Source organism: Ochlerotatus camptorhynchus, unplaced genomic scaffold, assembly GCF_037179485.1.
Source record: "Ochlerotatus camptorhynchus isolate MF236.1 unplaced genomic scaffold, CSIRO-AGI_Acam_v1.1 ptg000062l, whole genome shotgun sequence".
Classification (NCBI taxonomy): domain Eukaryota; kingdom Metazoa; phylum Arthropoda; class Insecta; order Diptera; family Culicidae; genus Ochlerotatus; species Ochlerotatus camptorhynchus.
In genome coordinates, this window is record NW_027040552.1 from 3,770,478 (window position 1) to 3,788,318 (window position 17,841).

The 17,841-nt window shown below is 40.5% G+C and overlaps 1 protein-coding gene across 9 annotated transcripts in view; it reads right to left on the reverse strand.

Annotated features, from left to right (window-relative positions):
* Positions 1 to 17,841, reverse strand: part of by (blistery) — an 854,610-nt gene that overhangs the window by 89,260 nt on the left and 747,509 nt on the right. For all 9 annotated transcript variants that reach the window (XM_065239770.1, XM_065239771.1, XM_065239773.1 and 6 more), the window contains one exon: positions 2,795 to 3,821. In XM_065239770.1, coding sequence (XP_065095842.1) covers positions 2,795 to 3,821 — 1,027 coding nt within the window. The remainder of the gene's footprint in view (positions 1 to 2,794; positions 3,822 to 17,841) is intronic.

Sequence of the window (17,841 nt, forward strand, 5' to 3'; positions counted from 1 at the left end):
AAGAAGCTTCCAAGGTCCTTACCTTGAAGAAAATGGATGAAAATTCCAGGGAAAGTTGGAAATTCGAAAAATTCAGGAAATTTAAAAATGATTACAAACTTACGGAAGTTAAATAATATTTAAAAAAATATTTCTTGATTCCCTAGGAACTACCGGCAAGAGCCATCGACTATTTCTCGATTGATGGGTAGCCAAAAACGGTGAGGAAACGCAAACATTAGTCGAAAGAGTATCAAGCATAAGGCAACTTTAGAGAGGATTGTTTAGAATTTTGAAGGCTCAAAAAATATGAGGTATTCAAAAAGATACAAGTCTCTCACAAAAATTTTCTCCAAAATTCGAGCACGGGCAGGCAATAATAATTTTGATTATTTAAAAAAAAAATCGGTATAAATCGGTATAAAATCTCAAAAATCGGTATTCTGAGGATCCTTATCTGAATATCGGTATCTAGTTCGGAAATCGGTATAAATACCGATAAATCGGTATATCTGGCAACACTGGTAGGCATACTAATAGACTTATGGTGGTAAGCTCCAACCGGTATTATCCTCGGATTAAATCCCGATCAAGAATGTCCGGCTGGTTTGATGTCGACATCAGAGTTAATCAACATAATTCTGAGCAAACATTTTTCAGATCATACAAACAGGGACGGTATTAAAAGTTAATCCGAGTTGGAGCTTACCGCCATTAGCGAATCTTTTCTTGATTTTCTTCATATTCGAGAAGTTTTTCTTTGAGGAAATTGAGAAATTCTTTACTCACTATCCACTTTTTGCAAAATTGGGTCGAATCCAGCTCATTTTTAAGTCGATCTCATCGTCCGTGTATTAATTTGTCACTAGGGTCGATGACGCAACCACAACGAACCACATGTAAATTTGATCGAGTAACCCGGAGAACTTCCCAGATCCTCCTTGCAAATTATCCAAAAAGAAATCTAGTGAAAATTTAAAAACAAAGGAATTTTATCGTTAGATCCATCCATGGGACAACATTAGAGTCATTCTAGAGGTAAACGGGTATTATCAATAGTATCTCCACATTATCACAGAACAGATATTCGAAAGAGCTAGCTCAAAAAACCTCAAAAGTCCAACTTGAAATGACTACAAGTAGGGCTTAGATCTAATTTTGAACCAACTGAGCACAACCCGCTCTTTGCCTCTATTTTTCAAGCTGAATTTTTCACAAAAGAGAATGTTTTTACAGCAAATGCCTTCTAAATTTATTTACCTTTCCATACGTACCGCAAGATTTGATAAAGAGTAATAAATTGTTGAGAAATTGTTAAATATCTAACACTACTTCTAGATCCCAAACTCGGCCTAATGCATTGAAACGCCATTGAAGCGCCATTGAATTCACTTCGGCCTGTCGGAAGAAGATAAAAAATGATTCGGTCGGAGCGCTACTTTTGTTTTTTAGAATAATGGGTGCAAACATTCATATCCCACGTTCTTGTTGACTTCGTTCGGTAGCTTTTGGATTAAAGTATCATTTCAAACGCACAATTGACTTGTTTACGCCGAAATCGTAGGTTTATATGGTGTTTTCTGCTCGATAGGCCCAAAATGGGCGATTAGGCCGAAGTAGTTCTCTACCCTACAAGGTCAGAAGACAAGACAGAAGAGAAGACAATGATGCGAGCAAAATTAAAGTTCTTCAGATGCCAAATCCTGATGATGATTGTAGTCCAGGGAAGAAGTTCAAATCGAGCATTACATTTGAATAGGGCCTAGGTGCCAAATGTAATCAATGTCTTCTGATTTCATATTTTGGCTCTAGAGTCTTATTTACTTATTAAACGAAGCTCAATTTACTCGCTGTGACGTTCTGGTTCTGCTTTGGACCTTCCTCAGGGATGAAGTTTTATTAGTGGTTGTCTAAATACGTTTATCCTGTCGTGTTGTCTTTGCTTTTCGTTGCTTCTATGTTGTATTAGCTTGGCTACAGTTTCCGTGCGTTCTGAGTTAATTGTACAAATTTCCAAATTTCCCAAGGTTGAAAAACTACAACCTTTTTATTTTGTGCTTAAAATTTGATCACTAGAATTCAAACTGAACAAAACAAAAGGTTCCCACAAAGTACAACGATGGATTCTCTTCATCGACACCTTCTTTTGTTAATAAATCGACTTCAAAACGTTTCGTTCAATGTTTAGTATAGAATTACGCGTAACTTTTCATACAAATACTGCTGTGATGTGAGATAATTCTTCAATCAATATTTGCACTGCTAAAACGGTTACACCCTCCCCAAACCCATTCCCAGCGAGAGTTACGTTCACTTAGCAGCTGGTCGTTGGAATTTGCTGCTCACACTGTGATTATCGAAAAGAATTAGTTTCCTGTCTATGTGCCGCACATCGTCTATAGGTCCAAATAATCCACCAGCCTGATAACAGAGCAGTCCCGAAACACTTGTGCCGCGCATGACGTCTTTAGATGTTTTCTTTTTTTTAATTAAATATTATTCCTGTGGGAAGGTCATTTTTCACGTCTTCTTTTTTCCTGTTCGATTTTCACTTCTTTCTAGTACATTTCGGCACTTCACATTGATTTGCTTTACTACTCTTTTCGTGCACTTGCAAATATAATTTTTCGTGTTTTCAACGCCGTCGCGCGCGCTCCATCATCACGAGAAGACGTTACGAGAAAAAAAAGACACATGTTATTTTTCAGCACTCTCACGACGACGACCTCGCAATCTCGCACCCCGCTGGCTGTTCAGTATCTCGAGGTCAAGTATAGAATTTTCAAGAACCCCCGGTCCTACCCTAGGTACTTACCCATCGTGGGAGAATTGCCGCCCAAAGCTACCGTCCATGGTGTTGGACCGTTTCAGCGGCTCGGGTGGATGGGGATATCCGTTGGTATCGCCCTGCTGTTGCTCCGCGGTCCTGATCGTAGCACTATAGTTCCACCGGTTATCAACCGTATCGGTACCCCTGGGAGACTGATCTCCAATGGTGTACTTTTCACTAAACACTTTCTCGCGTCGTTCGCGTAACATTTCTTCGAATTCCGAATTCCGACCGAAGCCACCGTATGAAGCACCCGACGAGCCACCACCGGTGGATTTCCGAGCGGACGTTGGCGTCCCGAGCGCTTTGCGCACCATCGACGGACTCGACAGGCCCGATTGCATCTTGAGCATAGTTGAAGCGGGCGGATTTTGGGGCGTACCCGTTAGCGGTATGTTGCCGTAGGTGAAGGGTCGTGAGTCCTCCCGGGCGTGATAAGGAATCTGCTGCTGTTTGTTGTTACCGTTGTACTGATCGTCGTCGTCGTCCGAAGTGAACCGTTCCGAAGCTCCGGTAGTAGACCGCGCCTGACGGGAATAGCCGAAAGACTGATGTTGCAGATTCATGATGAGCTCCCGCTCGGTCGGCGTGAGGCAGAGATCCCGCTTATCGCGAATGGTGGAATAGGCGCTGCTCAGCTGTGGCGTTTCGCGACCACTCTCACTGGGCGGCGGCGTCAGGGTGGTCGTCGTGCTGCTCGTTTCGTACAGCAGCAACTCACGCTCTTTGGCCGTCTCTCTGAGTACCGGCAGTTGGGCCGAGTACGATCGCTTGATCGTGTCGGTGTTTGTGTTTACGAAATGATCGCTCGCCTGCTGCTGTTGTTGCTGCTGGTGCTGCTGCTGCTGTTGCTGCTGTTGCTGATGGTGAAGGTGATGATGATGATGATGATGGTGGGTGGTTTGTGCGGATGGCGTTGTTGATGTTGTTTTGCTGCGACCGACGTCGGGGATGCCTTGAACCGTCATCAACATGTCGGACAGCAGATCGTCCAATTCTCGATGGCGATCATCTGCGAGGGGGAGAGAAGAAAAAAAAGAGTGCTAAATTGGTCATTGAGAAGAGGAGTTTTTTATAACTACTAATTGATTTTGAAATATGGTCAGGATTTTGGAGCGTCGCAAAATCATGAGATTATGCAAATTTACGTATGCCGTGTTTGAGTTGAGCTGTCCGGCAATTTTTTTTATTTGATCGTAGAAAAGATGGGATACAATTTGGCCGTTATAAATGAGTGGTATCAAATCTAGGTGATGCAAACTGTATCGTTTTGAATATTGTTTGGAAGGTTGATGCGATTTATTTTGCTTTAAAGACTGATGCTAACTTGTCCTACCAACAGGAAATGTTGTTGAACCCATGTATACTAGAGTGATGCAAAATTTTAAATTTTCGCTCCACAATACTTAAACGATTCCAAATCGGATCCTGACTAACCTCTCAAAATTTGAACCCATTTGGTGAGAAACTGAGATGGCACAAACCATTTGAAGTTTGTATGGGAATTACTATGGTAAAACCAAAATTTTTGTTCATGTCTATCTAATAATTCACCATATCGGTCTGCTTCAAAAGCTTTCAACTTAACTTGTAGGAAATTTTCCCAGTTACAACTTTGCTCAAGACCACTTTTTGATTAAATACAAGGATCGAAAGTTATTAATGGTTCAATGCACTGATGTCTTATGATCATGCTCAATCAACTGCTCAGCAGGCAACATTGGTGTTTCTGGGGCGTTGAATAGGAAACAAAAATTATGGCTACTATGTCACACTGTAAAATACAGTGTTGCCTACAGAGCAGCTGCTTGATCATGTCATAAGTTTACCAATCGCTTAAATAATTAATAACTATTTCCTGTCTCGTTTAACATAGAAACGATCTTCTGCAAAGTTGTAGCTGAGAAAATTTTCTATAAGAATAGCTATCGAGCTGTTTTGCAGCTCAATATAGAAAAAGACTAGAAGACAATGAACAAAAAGTTGAGATTTCCCATAGTAATTTACAAGTAAACTTCAAATGGTTTGTGCGAAGTCTGTTTCTAACCAAATGAGATGAAACTTTTGGAGGCTAATCACGACCCGATTTGAAACCATTTAAGCACTGTGGAGCGAAAAAGTCAAATTTTGCATCAGTCTAATGTATACTGAAATAAATAGAATAATTGGGTTGGTGATTTGAGGTACTGCATAATGGATTTTGACGTTACTTTTCCTTTTGACTATCGCAACACAAGCTATCAAAATACAGTGCCAAACTAAAATGTCATACGACATGGCGATCATACGTGGGACGAATTAAAAAAAAAGTGGGACATGGCTATTTGCGACGAAACTATTGAGTATAGCTTTTTGTTGTCTTCTAGAATGTTTCTTTATTTTTTAAGTACTTTATTTAAGTAGTAAAAAAAGTTTGGTTAAGGAGGGTATACACTCAGATAAAAAAATATAACATTTTTATGTCTTGTTAAATTTGATGAACACCTATGGAAGCATTGAAGATGAAGTCTTTTTATGAAACTTTGTCCAAGGTGTAAACTTTCTATCTCTCAAGTGGACGAAGTTATAGGATGAAAATGGACTACAAACGGTAGTACCCCCTTAAAAAACGTTTTTTCACCATAACTTTTTTCTTTGAATTTTCTCGTTTTTAAAATATTCTACAAAGTTGTAAGTGCTTAGAAAATGCACATTTTTGCACAAGACAGCCAATCGCTATCTCTTTGTTGAAAGGATTTCCGCCAGTTTTTACATTTTTTTTACACTATCTTTAAAGAGGTGTACCTTGCAGGTTAGCAGGTATTAGCAGCTAATGACAACGTAATTTCATTCAGCAACTTATACCCTACTGTTTCATATACTATTCATTGGGGGATCCAAGGGGATGCTTAATAAATTAAAAAAAAATACCTCAATGTTTTGTTACGTTTTGCTGTTTTCATGAAGATTTTTCCAAGTATGTACATACATTAAGACAAAAAACGTGTTGCTTACTGTTAATTATGACAAAAGAAATCATTATGGTTAACATTTGCACTAGCTATCAATATTAAATGGCAATACAGCATGTGGTAACACATTTATTTGAACTCTTTTGATTCCTGCTTGGTTTCAATTTTTATTACAGTTGATCGTTCTCCTCTCAATCTTCATCGCTGGATGAACATGGCATCTCGCTCTTTAAAATACTCGGTTCTTTCAAAAACTTCAATGCATCTCCTCTGAATCACAAATCCTCCCAACCCCTCCATGTAGAATAACATTGTTATGCTACTCATAATGCTCTTGAAGATTCCCAAGTAACCAATTGTTCTAATAAAAGGCTTTTTGTGGCTTAAGCAGCTTGGTTGAAGGTGGTATATAGAATTCTAAGCAGCCTCATTTTTAAGTCGTTATAAGAACTTGAAAGTTCCGGTACCATAATTGAAGAGCATTCTAAGCAGCTTCTGGCGGAACTTGAACGGAACTTTTGGAAAATAAGTTAAAAAAGGTTTTTGTCCTCTACACAAATTTTATATTTGGTTCGCACCTTTATGAAAGTGAATTCGTAAGTCAGGCCTTCAATGAAAGTTGTTTCTAAAGGCAGGTATGAACGTGTATTGATTTATCAGCATTACCCAGAAAACAATTTGAGCTGATTAAGAGCTACATAAGCCATTTTTTAGCTGAAAAAGCACATGTTTGCTTAAATAAGCTCTCATTCAGCTTGCAATTTTTGTTGGGTAATAGTAGTATTGGAGATGTTTGTAGAAATAAAACCCATTCCTTCTGCGTGAGAGCCCCAGCACGAACCGCTGCGTCATCTGAGATATATTAAACCGAGTTGTTGTCCTGTCTATTGTTGGAATTGTCAGTGCCAGCTGGCTGACTTGAATACGAAATACAACACCTTGATGAATTTTAAATTAGTGTTTGTCCATTTCAGACATAACATATGAGACGTAAATGTCATGTAATATTAAGTGCTCCGAGACTAAAAAGTTCGTTGCTCGACGAAAAGTACGTTTTATTAAGCTATATTTCGCGTTTGTTATGACTCAAATTTATGTCAAACCTGACGCTCGTATATGTCACTCTCAGAGCGCCTAAATTTACATGAATTTTTATAAGTGTGTATGGCAGACCTTTTTAGAAACTTTCAAGTTGCTAAGAAGTTCCGTAGGTAACTTATAAGATACTTTAAAGTTGCTAAGAAGTTCCGCTGGGGTTTGTTCGGAGCTTTGTTGCGGCCATGTTTCCAGCCTTGCCTGGAATTCCTTTTTGGAACTTTTTTTGAACTTCAAGTTGCTAGGAGTACGCATCGGAACTTTTTGGAGCCTGAAGTTCCTCGTGTGCTTTCTATAGCTTCTAAAGTAGCCAGAAAGTTGTGTTGGAGCTTTATATGCACTTTATGGAACTTGAAAGAGGGTTTTATTGATGAATGCAGAACTTTTGGTTGCTTGGGAAAAAATTTCTTTCTTTTTGGAACTTTATCCGAACTTTATGGAACTTGAGGGTTCTTTTTTTTTCTCCTTTGTTTGTTTTTTCCGTCGATCTTGTTTTCCGTGCTGAGCACCAATGCTAGGAAGGTGCACGGAAGGCAGCTCCCACACCTGGACCCTACCTATCGACACATCAACTCATGAACCGGGGACCAACGGCTTTACTTCCCATCCGAAGGAAGGCGTGATCAGAGATGTTATGCCTCAGGACAACTTGAAGGTTCTGTCGAAACATTATTTGAACATTATGGAACTTGGAAGAGAGTTTTATCGTTGAAAGCGGAGCTTTTGGTTACTTGGGTATCTTAACTCTACAAAGTATTCCCTAAGTATTCTTCCGAAATTATTTTGGAATTTTGCTCATAATTCTCTTGGAAAGATTTCGTGGTTTCGTAGATTAATTTTTCCATAAACATTATTTGCAACTTTTTGAAACTACATACCAGATGAAGATTTTATCGAAATTCTTACCATAATGCTCTTGGAACTTAAGTCAGAATTTCTTTGGAAATTTGTCTTTTTCATAATATTCGTGGAATTGTGGTCTGAATTCCTGTGGAGCTGTTGCTAAAACCTATTTGAAATTAGCCTTAGAATTTACTTTGAATTCTCCTCAGAAATTCACCTCACATTCTCCTTTGTAATTCTCCTGAGCTTCTCCTTACATTCCTTACGGAATTCTCCTCAGATTTATCACTTAATTCTACTCATAACTTCCTTCTCCATGGAATTCACCTAAAGTTCTTATCGCGAAGCTTTTCCATTATTTTCAACGACATTATCTTGTAAATTCTTCCTTTAACTTAATCATGTAAGCCCATGAGCCTTGACCATTTTCCAGGTGTGAAAATCTTGATTTTAAAATATGGGATCGAGGAAATTTGCCAGCTTCATTATTGTATGTCATGCATTTTTGATTATTGGGTGGGTGTTTTGCATGTATAACTTTTTCAAGTTCCTTATTTCCTCATTGTTATAGGTGGTCACGCCATGATCCACCTTAATCCGCTGACTTGTTCCTGCTTGCTGCAGGACCAAGTGCCACGCCGTCTGAAGCGGTAATGAGCAGAGGCATGACAGCAGCGCTGTTTTATATCTTTTCAGGTTCAAGCAGAACGATGTACAACCAAATGGTACTCGATTATGATGACTGGGTTAGGGAAAATCGTTTATTTCATGAAAACAGAGATAAAATAATCATTTGTACATTTTTAAATGTTTTTTGAGGAAAATCGAAAAAAATATTTATTTCAGCATATTTGTAATGTAATATCCTATCGATTGGCGTACTTGGATTTTATATTCAACTATAAATTACAAAGTTACAAGCGTTCAAAACCGAACACTATTTTACCACACATATTTTTTGATTTGCGCCCCAGTATAGTCGACAAAGACGTAGTTCTACGTCAAAAAATAATCTCTTCAAACTTTTTTTTTCGTGATTGTGATAGCTTATTTTGATGTGTACATGCTATTTATAAATTACCCAAATTTGAGAAGGATCCATCCATATCGGTCAATAGTGAAGCTACTCAAAAATGAGTAAACTAAGTTTGGATTGACAAGTTGACAAGTGAAAAACATTTTATCGGATTCAGGTTGATGTTGTCCATTTGTCAACTTGTCACTCCCAACTTAGTTTACTAATTTTTGAGTAGCTGCAGTTTTGACCGATATCAGTGGATCCTACTCAAATTTGGGTAGTTTAGAAATAGCGTGTATCTAGCTAAAGGTTTAACAAAAATTCTCGAAAAATTCGGACACATTAAAAACTCCAATGAAGGCATTTTTTGAGAAATATTTTTCAAAATATCACTGAATCAAGCTAAGAGTGTATATAATCACAGTAGGCATTAGTTGTCAGCAGCGTTGCCAGATATACCGATTTATCGGTATTTATACCGATTTCCGAACTAGATACCAATATACAGATAAGGTTCCTCAGAATACCGATTCTTGAGGTGTTATACCGATTTATACCGTTTTTTTTAAATGATTAGAATGATTATTGCCTGCCCGCTCTAAGAATTTCGGAGAAAATTATTGTGTATCTTTTTGAATATCTCAAATTTTTTGAGTCTAAAAAAAAAATCTTCTTCAAAAATGTCGTATGGATACTCTTTCGATTAATGTTTCAATTTCCTCACCGTTTTTGCATTCCGTGAATCGATAAACAGTCGATGGCTCTTTCTGGTAATTTCGGGGGAATCGGGAAATACTTTTTAAACATTATTTAACTTCCTGGATTTTCTTCCAACTTTCATCTGGAATTTTCTATTACGATTCCTCTCGGAAACTTATTTCGACTTCCCTTGGAAGCTTCTTGAGCCTTCGCTCGAATGATTCTTCCACAACTTTTCTGTCTTCCTTCGAATGTGAAATCCGAATTTTCCTGGAAGTTTCTTTAAATATTCGCCAGAAGTTTCTCAATTTATGTCTTGGAAGTTCCGTGGATGTTTTTCCGACTTCTCTCAGAACTTTCCTCAAATTTCCTCCAGGAGAACTTCTTTCTTCTTTCTCTGGATGTTGTTTTCTGCTTCCTCCAGAAACTAATTCAAGGATTCCCCGGAATTTTCTTCCGGAATTTTCCAATCATAGTCCAAAAGTTAAAATTTTCGCTTTTAAAAACGGAAAAAATATAAAATTAATTAAACTAGAAAATACCGATAAATACCGATTTTTTAAAACCTTTGATACCGATAAGCTTTAAAACATGCTGGAAACGCTGGTTGTCAGAATAAGTTCATTTGTTTACATCATGGCTTCACTGGAGCAAGCACGTCGCGATTCGATCCTGCACGAAAATCCGCTCCTGGCAGTTTTCGATCAAATTCCTGAGCAAGCATTTTATTCCTCGGTTGACCGGAAGAGTGCTCCGTAAGAATGTAAAATCAAAAGAAGTCGAAATTCCCCAAAAAGTTCCTTGTCTGTCAAGCAATCTTCATTTGTCGGTTGAAAAGCGAAACTTTCATTACTTCTGGGACCATAAACCAGAAAATTTACCAGAGTGCCTACGGAAGAGACTACTGCCTTCTCTGGAGCAGCGTGAGCTGGATTGCCTATTGCCTCAAATTCCACCAAACAGTGGTACAGTGAAAATGGCGTCACAGTGGTTCCCAAGGAGATGAATCCGGTCAATACTCCGGAACTAAGGCCAATTGAGGAATACAAATCAATTCTGAAGCACATACTGAAGAAACAGAGTGGAACTGCAATTGACCTGAAGGATTTCAAGCGGAAATGGAATTTGGTAGCCAAACAAGTGGGAACAGGGCTCGTGCAAAAGATGAAGGGCCCTGTACGAAGAAAAGTTCGAACAATGGCCTATGGTAAGAAGAAAGACTGAGAGCAATAAACAATCAATAAATAACAATTACACATTTATGGGTTTTAGTTACCCATTAATGGGTAATTTTTTACACATTAAATGGGTTAACCTACTTTACTTCAAAATGGGTTAAATTGTACCCATTAATATAGGGTACTTTTCAGTTAAAGCGTAGATCTGGAAAATTATATGTTCCTACACTCAAAAAATTCCACACGTTTAATCGAAGAGTTTAAATACTTGATTTTTTAAATGCGCAATCACATTTATTTTAAGTGTATTTCACCTTGGTGTGTTATACACGTTAATTTATAGTGTTTCAAACTTTGAAATGTTGAAAATCTTTCACTATCTATTCAAATGTATTGCACATTGAATGACACTACTGTTCAAAACAGATGGATTTAAAGTGTTTTGTATTTCAATGCGTTGTGAATTGCTTGATCAGAAAGGTAAACATCGAAAACAAGACTTGTCACTTTATCCTATCAACCCGCCTCATATATAGACTCCGGCAGCAGCACACTCCAACAGTCCATGATCGAATCCCAAATCAGACCCATTAAAAAGATGTGTGAAGGCTCTGGCCTCTGGCAGTTTTGTTTATATATTTGTCGATTCATTTTTAGAGTCGGTAAAGTAGAAGTCGATAAAGTAGAATATTGTAGAATATTGAACTATGATGTGCAAAGCTATTGATATCACCAAATGAAGTACATAGAATCCAAGTGTGTTACAATTCATATCCATAGTGTTTAGGCATGATTCATAGCATAAAAATGATATGATATGAATGTGTTTCACAATAAGCGCAAAATTAAGTGATTACGTGTGGAATTTTTTGAGTGTATCTCTGGCTAAGGCTCTGAACCATTTGGTGGATTATTTTAACTTTTGGTTAAAATTTGACAGATGGAAAGTTATCGATTAACCCTGCTATCCGAGCGTGGTTACTTCTGACAGACAAGAAGTTAAATTTTGACAACTGTGGCTCGAAAACCGATCGATCAACAGCACGGGGATTTTCGAACATAGAAAATAACTTTCGAAATGTCACTTTTAACCACGAGTTAAATTTAACTCGGCAAATGGTTCACAGCCTAAGTAATGCAGCTGAGCGTGAGCTCTCTTCTGCACAGCCGTATAATATGACTCAAATTTGAATGTCGTTTACTCATTTTCGCTAAATCCACGGTTAGTGAGCGAACATATGTTCGAGCTTGACCAAATTTTGATCGAATATGAGAGACATTTACTCAAGTTCGAGCAAATTTTACTCAGTCTATGAGAAACTGTGGATTTACCGAAAATAAATAAATGAAATTCACATTTGAGTCAGATTATATGGCCTTGTAGTAGTAAATATAAACAAGCCTGATATTAAGTCTTCGATCACGATATAAGTGACTGTGAATCAATATTTTGGTAGTCATTTCTGTGATGTACAGCTGCAGCAGGTATTTGCGGATTTTTACAGATCCAATTTATTTTTTGACAAAGTACACTAACAACTCTTCTTCGATGCAATTTGTTTCTTAAAACCCCATGTGGACAAAAAGATTGGATGAAAATATCAAATGAATCATGACCATAACTAAGGTGCAAAAACATTCTCAGTTATGTTAGATGTTCTGAGCGATAGATATTAAATTTTTCAATATAACTGTTGGGTGAAATTCAATCTTTCCAGATAGGACCTTTTTAAATATTCATCTAGAATTGTTCAAACTCCTGGTTTCTGTGTTACACTTTTCCACCTGTAAGTTAATACACCAGCCAGAGCACTTGTCTCAAGTAGCAAACAAAAAAAACATCTCAAATTCCGTCCAACCTCCACATCGGTGAAGCCGCACTCGCCACCAGCCACCAACCCACGGCCTGATTCAAGCTTCCTTATACCGCGTGATTGTACATTCCAAGAGGGCAAGTAGAATTTCCTTCAACTTTGCACGCACGCAGCCGGACCGAAGAAGAGCCGGATTTCCAAGCCCGTAGGAAGAGACTTTCTGTCTCGAGCGGGTTGCCTGGTTGGAGTGAATTTTCTCATATTGAATCGGTTTTTGGACCGAACCGGGCGCGAGAGTTCGAGTTGATGGTCGTCCATCGCCCACAAAAGGAAAGTACTCGTTCAAGTCTTCCATCCATCTGCAGCCATCTCCGGGAGTCAATTAAGGAATGCGTCGACTTCGAGGTCGTTTCGCGGAGAAAAAGAAAGTTTTCGAAGGAAAGCCTCGCGGTGGTTATCGAGGTGGAAATTGGGTCCGATTTTTCCTAAATTTGAATGAATTTCAAAATTCATGCCCGGCCAAGAAGCCAGGCGGCGGCAAACGAGGTCTTTCAATCTGGTTTATGTCGAGTGCGGTGACAGCGAAACTTATCACACATCAAAAATGCGCATAAATGAGCAGGAGAGATGTCAGTAGTTGCCGCAACATACAGATCTACTCACGATCAGAGTAGTAGGCTGTTGCAAAAGCAGATAAAAAGTTGTCATTGAATTAAACTTCTTTTTTTTCTGTTTTCAAACGACGGAAAGCTGTCATCGTTAGAGCATTATCTTTGAAGTGATCGTGGCAAGTGAATTTGTGAAAAGTCAACACTTTTTTTTTCAGCGTTCGCGCGTGGTCTGTCAGTTTGTCTGAGTCAGACGATTTGGATCGATTTTGGTTAATCAAGCAAGACCCACATTTGAAGTGTATCGGACTCCTGCACGGGGAAAAAAGAGTTCCCATATTCGTGAACCACAGCCGTGAACCATAGTTCACGGTGTATATTTGAGAAAATTTTGTTCTGGATAGTTGGCCGTGATTTTTAGTTCACGGTCCGTTCCCGTTTTCGGGAACGGATTTTTTTCCGAGTGGTTTCGGAGATCCCAAATCTACCTTTCGTTTTCATGTACGCTAAACGTCCTTTGCTTGCAAAGCAGTCGTCCTCCAGCGGACCAAAAGCTGGCACCGTTTTCCGTGAAACCAATCCTATGGGCAAAAATGAGAGTAGTTTTTCCAAAATCACTCGCGATTTACGCACCAAAACCGATCGCTTGATCAACGCGAAAAAATGCTGTCAAAAACGGCGAAACGAACCCCTCCCTCCGCCGATCGTTCGGTGGAGCATAAATCTGCCATCCATAAAAAGGAACCCAGACTCGAATTAATTCGTAACTATGGACATCGCAACTCGTTACAGAGCATAATAATGTGTTTAACTTTTTGCCACCAGGCACCAGACTCTTGAACTGGGCGCAAGATTTCTAAACCAGAGCCATATATTTCTCACCTCCACGCGCGTATATTAGATGAGATCCGGCTGACAGTTTAGAGCGAGTGTAGGCACCCAGTAGTAGGCCGTGAGTTGATTTTCCCTTTGAGATTCGCGAGCTCAGCGGGCTTCTGCGATCAATCTTTGGCATTCGCTTCACACATATTTGGAATAATTTCACGATTATTAATTACATACGACGGACTGCTGGATGGACGGGACCGGAGGGTCCAAGTGCATAAGGCTCCCTTCAGGGTGTCCTATAAGGACCGAACTATAGGCACTGCATATTTTCGTTACGAGTTGCCGTTTTTCCAGCCATCGATCGCAGTTGGTGGTGACAACTTCACTATTTCGGGGTGCTCATGTGACATAAAGGTGAGATTTGGACCTGTGCGTGCCCGCACAAGAGGTCCAAACGAGTTACGAGGAAAAAAAAGGCAACTGCACCGCGTCGATCGAGGGTGAGGAAAAAAGGCTTTAATTTTCTCACTCTCATGACGTTTCGCGTCGTCGTCGATTGCAGTTTGCATTCGAATTTCGTAATCGCGAGTCCCAAAAAGGTTCGCACCTGGTGTTGCGCATGGTTTGAAAATGGTGTGGCATTTACAGCGAGTTGGAATTTTCACTTTTTGTTGGGTGCAGTTTTTTTTTTCTCTTTACAGTTATCAAACATTGATCACGGAAAATGTGGGAAGGTGTGAATAATTAAGTTGTCAGCTATGATTTAAAAAATGTCTTACGATTAAAAATGTAGTCAAATGATTGAATTGAAAAAAAAATCAGAATCAAGCAAAAAGCATATCGATATCTATCTGAACTAAATGAATCATTTCAAAGCTCTCCATATGGAGCATACGTTTTAAACAAATCTAGAATTGGTCCTTACTTAAAAGGGAATTTGGACCATTTATGAAACACCTGCAAGATCTCGAAGATACGATTGAGATTGGGCGAATGGAAAATATGATAGGACATGCAGTGGCGGCGTTTCGACTCGAATATTTGGGGGCACCTCCTGGATTTGATAAATAAGTCATACATTTATGCTTAATTAGCATAAAGTGCACTATGTTTTTTTTTAAGGTATAATAATTGATGTTCATCTCATCTATAATCTCATATCATAATCTAATGAGAATGACAAAAAATGCTTTAAAGTATACATTACAATTATCAGGAAACAGACCTAATGCATTGTTCGGCTTAATTTCTTGTTCTAATACCCGACCCCTCCTCCTTTCTATGTTAGATGTAGCAATAAGGTCTGTATCCACATTAATCCAGACACCTTCAATTCACTGTAACTTTTGAAATATTGCACGTAGGAGTGAAAAATTTCACTGAGGTATAGCTGGGAGTCATTGTTGAAAAAGACTATGATTGGTGTTTACATTCCATGGTTAGTGTTCAAGATGGCGACGAATGAAAAACACGTGCGCGAGCGGATTTTGTACGGATTTGTCAATATGGGAACTTGCAACAAAATTGGATTTACCTAAATACACTGTTCACGGTGTGTTCAAATCATTTTCGGAAAGTTTGACGAGGTCGAGAGGAAATCGAGAAGTCTCGATGAACATTTCAAATTGTCCTATCTGCTTTGATCGATTCTCTTCATCGACTTTCTCTTTTCATAACCACTGCTATGCAAACAGATTTCGCGCTAATTCTACCACATAGTCCATTTAAAATAGGACCATTTGAAATGTTCATCGAGAAGTGATGAAAACATTGGACATGCTGATCCTGTCATGAACCGAAAGGTGAAGAGGATATTGAAGGAAAACCCGAATCTCTCTTTTCGAACGGTGGCTCGTAAAATAGGAATGTAACCTGGTTTGTGTGTGTGTGTGTGTGTGTGTGTGTGTGTGTGTGTGTGTGTGTGTGTGTGTGTGTGTGTGTGTGTTTTTATAGTAAGGAAAGCTTCAAAAACCTGGCCTGTCACTGTGTTGCGTGTGTGTTCTCCTTCTGGCACAGTGTGGGACTCTTAACAACTAAAACCTTACTCGCCTCTAGCCACTATCCCCCCGGAACTCCCCTAGAGTATTTCATCGTGGGGGCTGTGCTTAAGAACTTCAGCTAGCCGGCGTTGATAACTCGCTAATCATCTCTTCATTTTCGCCGCAGCTCCGACAAAGTTTGCGTCACTGCCCTGCTGACGACGCTCCACGTCCTCTCATCCCGGCACATTTCACTGACGACATTTCCCGCGCTAAGGGCCGGCATCTCCACTCGCACTGCCTCAAATCTTGGGCAGTCGAAAACCACGTGCTCCGGCGTTTCGTCCACGTTGCCACACTCCGGATAGAGGGGTGACGTTGCGTGTCCCAAGCGATGCAGATACTTCCTGAAGCAGCCATGACCAGGCAGGTACTGCCACTTCCGTTTTGTGGTGGGCTATCTGCAGCTTCACTCCTTGCATCAAGTTGGAAACCGTGTCGATCGCCTAGGTTGCCAGCATTTCCACCTCTTCCAACGTCTCGTCTACTACCGCCAAGACGACGTCGTCCGTAAATCCTACGATCTCGACTCCTTTGAGCAGCTTCAGCGTTAGCACGCCGTTGTACATCGCGTTTCAGAGCGTTGGACCAAGGATGGAGCCTTGTGGAACACCCGCCGTGATCCGGATTGATTTCTCTCCCATGTCCGTCTCGTAGACTAGAACCCGGTTCTGGAAGTAACTCCTTATAATGCTACACTCCAAGTAGCATTGCAAGTTTTATCGTGGTTTTATAGCATTCTACAAGCCTAAATGATGGTCTTCAGAACCCTAATAAAACCCAAATTGTTACATGGGACAGGTAATCAGGAACCCTCATTCCATGCAGTGCTTCGGCGATGGCCTCCCAGCTGGCGCTGTTGAATGCGTTCTTCACGTCGATCGTTATCACGGCGCAATATCGATCTCCTCTCCGCTTCTGTTTGGACGCTTTCTCGGCACTCTCGACCACTGTCCGAATTGCATCCACCGTTGATCTCCCTTTCCGGAATCCGAACTGCCTCACCGGCAATCCGTGCTCGCTCTCCGTGCATTTCGTTAGCCTGTTGAGGATGATCTTCTCCAATAGCTTTACGACTGTATCCCCTGGCGGTTTTCCAGGTTTCGACAGCAGCACTAGGTTCTGTATCTTCCATCGGTCCGGGAAGTGACCTTCATCCAGACACTTCTGCAGCACTATCCTAAACATGTCCGGGAACGCCTGGATCGCCGCCTTCAACGCCACGTTGGGGATTCCATCCGGACCGGGAGCTTTCTTCGTCTTCAGCTCTTTCGCCACTGCTACGAGTTCCTCGTTGGAGACTTGTCTACCTTCGGTGTTGTCTGCCTCTGCCTCGCCGTACGGTGTAGGTGGCCAGGTCATTTGGTCGTGCTTCGGGAAAAGTCCCTCCACGATGAATTTCAGCTTGTCTGGGTACATTTCAACGGGCGTTGTTGGACGATAATCTTCGCCATCGCGACTCGGTATGCTTCACCCCAGGGGTTGGCATCAGCGTCTCGGCACAGCTACTTGAAGCAGTTTGACTTGCTCAGCTTTATCTCCCGTTTTAGAGCAGCCCTGGCCGCTCGAAACACCATCCTTCGCTCTGCTCTGTCTGCATCAGTTCTTGCTCTCTGAACGCGCCTTCTGGTTCGGAGACAACTAGCGCGAAGGGTGCTAAGTGCCTCGTTCCACCAGAAAGCTGGGCGCCGTGTGTTCTTTGGCTCCGATTTCCTCGGTATGGTTGTGTCACATGCCCTCGGTAACGATTCGGTCAACTCGTCCGCGCTTTAGTCTGGGACGCTGCTGTCTAACCGGAGAGCTTCTACAAAGAGGTTCTTGTCGAATGTCTTCGTCTTCCACCTCCGCTTGTTTACTTTCGTTTTCCACATTGCCGTAGGTATCCGTTGACCAAAGCTGTACCTAATCGCCTGATGGTCACTATGAGTGTACTCCTCACACACTCTCCAGTTCATACTT